Source organism: Habropoda laboriosa, unplaced genomic scaffold (genome assembly GCF_001263275.1).
Source record: "Habropoda laboriosa isolate 0110345459 unplaced genomic scaffold, ASM126327v1 scaffold295, whole genome shotgun sequence".
NCBI lineage: Eukaryota > Metazoa > Arthropoda > Insecta > Hymenoptera > Apidae > Habropoda > Habropoda laboriosa.
The window spans coordinates 1-5,455 of NW_017100429.1; the positions used below are offsets into that span (position 1 = coordinate 1).

General features: G+C 32.5%; 2 protein-coding genes across 7 annotated transcripts; both read right to left on the minus strand.

The window, feature by feature from the left end:
* Positions 1-1,772: 1,772 nt before the first annotated feature.
* On the minus strand, positions 1,773-2,619 carry LOC108575684 (histone-lysine N-methyltransferase SETMAR). Its single transcript, XM_017938552.1, has one exon. It carries the CDS (start codon positions 2,526-2,528, stop codon positions 1,773-1,775), a length of 756 nt encoding a protein of 251 aa, XP_017794041.1. The 5' UTR covers positions 2,529-2,619.
* On the minus strand, positions 2,611-5,304 carry LOC108575682 (traB domain-containing protein). Of its 6 annotated transcripts, none has more exons than XM_017938550.1 (7): positions 5,256-5,304; positions 4,547-4,785; positions 3,825-4,036; positions 3,601-3,715; positions 3,397-3,533; positions 2,923-3,332; positions 2,611-2,849 (listed from the first exon to the last, which is right to left on the minus strand). In XM_017938550.1, exons 2-7 carry the CDS (start codon positions 4,776-4,778, stop codon positions 2,693-2,695), a joined length of 1,263 nt encoding a protein of 420 aa, XP_017794039.1. In that variant the 5' UTR covers positions 4,779-4,785; positions 5,256-5,304; the 3' UTR covers positions 2,611-2,692. The 6 variants fall into 6 exon arrangements, with proteins under 6 accessions (XP_017794039.1, XP_017794038.1, XP_017794035.1 ...); XM_017938549.1 differs by lacking the exon at positions 5,256-5,304 and adding an exon at positions 5,179-5,214; XM_017938546.1 differs by lacking the exon at positions 5,256-5,304 and adding an exon at positions 5,143-5,214.
* Between the last annotated feature and the right edge of the window lie 151 nt (positions 5,305-5,455).

The window sequence follows — 5,455 nt, forward strand, 5'->3', positions numbered from 1 at the left end:
TAGGAGTTGTTATACTAACGTTTACACTACTCAGGACTCTTCACAAGCAGTTCGCAAGCAGTTCGCGAACAATTGTAATTTACTAATACGTTAAAAATTGTACGGAATTACTAGTCAGCGTTTTTGATCAGTATGTGAAAAAAATTAAAGAGAAAAAAGTGATACTATTTTTTGCAAATAATATAACAACGTACTGAATTTTTTGATCTTTTGTAATTTTTTAATTTTGTATAACTTTGTAATATCCTGTAATTTATTTAATTTCTTATAATTGCTCCTATATTTTTTAATTATGTATCATCTTAGAATTTTCCATAATGTTTTGTAAATCCTTATATCTAATGTTTTTTAGGTGTCTTATATTTAATAGATATAATAAAGACATAATAAAGTGTGGATGTATGTAAATATGTATTAATTATTTATAGAGAGGGCGTAATTATGTGTGTATGTACATATGCATGTGTGAAATTTCTTATTAAGTAACTAAATATACACCGAATTATACCGTGTTTGGTCTCATTTTAATCAGAAAAAAAAAATTGATATGTCAGTAAAATTTTTATCAGCAAAACACAAAAAACAAAAAAGTTTTTCTTGTGTATTAGTGTTGTATCACCGATATGTAGGTGTTTGATATTTTAGGACTGGCTCGAGTTTCAATACCTCTCTCTTCTTTGCCTGCTGTCTCTTTCTGCGTCCGTCGGTGTCGGTAAAATACAAAGAGTTTGAGAAACGTACCACCTTTTTCGTAGATGTTCCACAGCGGTCCCGACTTTCGAACTTTTATTGAACTTTTACTGTACACCACTTTACTGTCAGCATTGAACATTATTTTGTTCAAGTGCTTTGTACATTATATTTACGTAAAATTATAACAAATTAAATAACGATGTCATTTCAAAATGCACGAATACTTTATTTCATTGGAAGAGTGTTGTCTTAAAAATATCTTTCTGTATCTATTTAAAAATTTTCATTTTAATTTCGACTGATAGCAAATACGTTTTACAGAACATTATTTATGTGTATACATACATACATAAACGCGCGCACACACACACACTATCCATACATACATCGCTAACATAGTTAAAATGATTTTGATACGTAAATAACATTAAATATTAAATCAATGCTCGAATAGTAATGATATCGTTCATTAGAAAACTATATGTATTAACTACAGAGTATTTAATATTTTTTGTTAGCTCAAATATTAAATTATACCCTGCTTTTAAGTTTGACTATAAAATAGTTACTTGTAAATGCTTCAAAGTATCTGACTACACATTGCACCACTTCGCACCAATTCACGTTATAATATTCTTAACACTGTCTAAAATATTTTTTTCTCCTTGATTTACTATAAAGCTAGCAATGATTACACATGTCCATAAAAATATCCATTGTCTTTCCTAATATCAGTTTAAACGAATACACAAGCAGACTGTAATAAAAAATGTAAACTCCCGTGATTGATTGAAGTGATCGTCTTCAATTGCGTTATTTAAGAAAAAGAAAAAAGCACCTCTTTGTATAATTGGCACACTAACTTCCAATTATTTTACAATAAACACATAAGATCATGAATTTGATAACTCTTTTACGACTTATTCAACAAACAATAAATAATTGCTAAAAGCGGTGAATGGAAAAAAACTAATAAGTAATAAACCAAGTAAATTGCAAAGACCTGTACATTGTATCTACAAAATTTGAATCAACATCAAAATTTTCTTAAGGGGTTAAAATACTTCCAAACATTGTTTTCAAATAGAATTATGAGGCAGATAGCCAAAACAGTTGTTCGAACCACAAAGGCAAGGTGTGTCGCTGAGATTATGGACGGAATTAGCAACTCCGTCAGCATAATTAAACGTTATCTCTTCACCGATCTGAATATCTCTGGACGCGAACAAACATAGCCTTGGCACCGCTCCCTCGACTCTGATAGGAACAAGATCGGCGTTCGGTTCACAGCTATGATTCGAATAACGGCCAATGTTGCCAAAATACTTTGGATCTATGCACGTCACTATCACTCGATCGCCAATATGCTCAGAAACCACAAGAACGTAATTCATGCTGTTTTTATTCTCTTCAACTCTACGTCGTGCCTCCTCGATACCAATAATCTCGCCAGCGTATTCGCAAATGAATTGGCGTCTTCTGATGAACTTAGTGGTAAACAAACCGAGTCCCTTCTGACTAATTTCTGATACGATTAAAGAATCCAATGGACCCTTTTGTATCACTCTGTTGCCACAATTTTCTCTACAGGTACAGTGAGAATTGCATTCGATTATCGGTCCTGATAATTTCCCATCCGATAGAAGACCATTTATATAATTGGGAGAACCACGTGTGCATGAACAATCAAAGCATTGATCTGTACACGTACAGCCTAATATGTACTCTGACTCGAATTCTTCTATGTCTATTTCAGGACCTGGTATATTCTGCACTACGTACATGACACCAGGTATAGTATGTTCGTACTCGTCTATTAAGGCAGTAGTCTCCATGCTTACCGGATACTTATGTCAACGAAAAGAGCCAAAAAATTTGACACAGTCTTTAAGGATAGGCAGCATAAAATAAAGGAAAGAATTGTTTTTTTGTTTTCTCCTCTTTGTTGTTCGATTAAAAATGTATATGTAGATATACGTTTACATCAGCAAGCCCAAATTTACATCAATAGCCCCTCAATTGACGACTTCAGAGACTGGAATACACTAATTGATGGCAGCGGTATTACCTTATATCCCACATAAATTGCTGCTCCGAATAAGGAAGCTTTAAACATGAATATCAATATTTTACTCGACAGTGGTTTGGGAGGCACACTAAAAAAGAAAAACAACTTGTGACACCCATAAGATTTCATCCGTGGATACTTGCGTTAAGAAATGTATGTACCACATGATAGCGTGTATATCAGAAGCTTTTACTTTGCCCCAGTTTGCTACTATTCCATTGATATGCCCCATACCAACAACACCTACGACTCTTGGTGGTTTTGACCCTTCTGCGGTACGTTGGACGCAAGCGGCCTTTTGAAGATGGTAGGTTAGGAAGAGGTCCCTCTCTGCTACAAATGTCCTCTCTATTGCTGGGTATTTTTCTTTCAGGAAATTAATCATTTCCTCTATTACACGCTTTCGTTTGCACTTTTCCACATCTTGCTTACTGATACTACCATTTAAACGTGCTACTATCCACATAAGCTTTATAATTTCCCACCAAGACAATACCCTTAATGTACGTTGAAGCGTGATATTTATTGACCGATCGGCCAATTGAATTATACAATTTGGTACTTTTTTTGCCTGAGGAACCATAATACATGCATAATTGCTACTTAAACTAACTGGCTTATCTAGTTCAAATTACCTCTTCAAATGCTGTACGGAATTCACCACCTGGTGCCATTCCAAGTTCTTTAACAACATGGGCTACCATTCGGTATAATAGAATGTGTAACAAGCCACTGTGAACTCCATATTTCGTTAATATTTCCTTTAAGTTTTCTACAAAATGAAATAAATGAATGCCATGTGGAAAAGCTGATTTAAACAGATAATCTGAAGGACTTACGTAAACTTAAATCTGTTGCATTGCGATAGAGAACTTCCTCACTAATATTCATAACAGCAATCCTGGATATACACAATTCAACTACTACTGTATCAGGCTGTACAGCCTGAATAACCTTTAATTGTACAAAAAAAATATTTACTTGTTTTAATGCTACAAAGTTTCTTCTAGAATGAATTTTATGGATTTGAAAGCTACAGAATTATGAAATACAATCTATTTACCATTGCAACATCATTCTGACTCTCAACACTAAAATGTGCCGTGCCTACTAAATATAATTTTCCACCTTCCGGCGTAGTGAGCAATGTGACTGTCTCTGGTAATCTTTCATCTATGCTTGCATCATATTGTGGTTGCTTTGATGCATCAACACCATTGCTGTTATCATTACTCTTTTGATCATTAATAAATCTTAACTTAACACCAACAATATCTAAAATGCAAACAGTTTTAATTTAGATACACATCTTAATTTACTATGTGTTTACAAATACCTATATGGAATATGTTTCTGTGAAAATAGAAACTTCTAGATGCTAGTTTATAAGTAATGATAATACCTTGACGTTTTGATAACTTTTTTTTATGTCTGAATTGCACTGGCATTTTGAAAGCACTAACATACTACTGTGTTAAGCTTACACTATAACTCAGTCAATGTTCTACATTGATTTTATTATCATATTAGAGGGACAGAGAGAGAAAGAAAGACCTTGTGGGTCTTGCTCTATAGAAACCTTAGAACATCAGCTGTCATAAAGTACCTTTCCAAATAACTAACAGCATAATTATTGGAGACTAAATGTTGGGCTATTGTAATGAACTTTTAACAATTGGAAGCAAAGTAAACTAACGAAGAACAGCACAATATAACGTATGTATACCGATATTTTCTACTTTCACAAATAATTTGTCTAAATTTTTGTTATCATATCACCTTTACCTTCTATCTTTTCTTCTTGATTATTCATTGAAGGTACCTCAACACTAGGCTTATCCTGTGATGCATTAAGTGGTTGTACAGATAGTTGCAATTTATTGGCAATTAAGTTTTCGGTCAAACGTCGGACATTATATTTTTCGTATAAATATTTATCACCGATAATATTTTTTACATGAACTACACTGCACTGGCCATCACCTTCTATACTTGTATTTTTACCATTTGAAGACATTCTATACCTAACAATTGTAAATACATATTCTATTAGTCATTTTTTTTTTTATTGACTATTTAGATCTTCAATAAGAGTCGTTAATCTTTTCATATGATAATTGATTAATCAAGTATTTTGACACATACGTTTAAATTTTGGAAGTATTTTTTAATGAATACGAGAAAGGTACTTATAAATCTGAAAAGATTCTTAAAAAGTTGTCAAGAGTGCTTATCTTTTAATTATTAAATAACGCTTCTATAACCTCAAAAAGTAACAATATGGTTCTAACAATTATACTATTTCAACAACGAAATTGAACCAAAAATTCTGCCAAAATACCAAGATCACTGAACCAACAAGAATAAAGTAAATATTTTACATTTACAAAAAAATATCGTATGAGAAAACTATGGACCACAAGATCGAAAACGATTGTTACGTAAAGATGGCGTGCACAGTAATTCGTGCCAACGTGTTAAAAAAATGATTTACCCTTCACTTATTAAAATAGTTTAGTTTATTGAACCTTATAGAATAACACAGAAGCTTTTCCTCGTTTTTTTATCCTTTTTACTCATAAACCACTAACAATCGGAAAAAGTCGCACACTGTACCTATTACTTTTTATACTCAACTTACTACGTATCGATTATTGTTGAACTTTGATTATTTATCATAGTTGAGTAGGTTCG

Bases quoted from the DNA above. Each gene is read 5' to 3' on its own strand.
- LOC108575682 (XM_017938546.1), bottom strand. The intron at 4,037-4,546 runs GTAAAGGTGATA...TTTGCATTTTAG, and splicing joins TCAAGAAGAAAAGATAGAAG to ATATTGTTGGTGTTAAGTTA. The intron at 3,716-3,824 runs GTAAATAGATTG...GTACAATTAAAG, and splicing joins GTCAGAATGATGTTGCAATG to GTTATTCAGGCTGTACAGCC.
- LOC108575684 (XM_017938552.1), bottom strand. From the start codon at position 2,528: ATGGAGACTACTGCCTTAATAGACGAGTACGAACATACTATACCTGGT.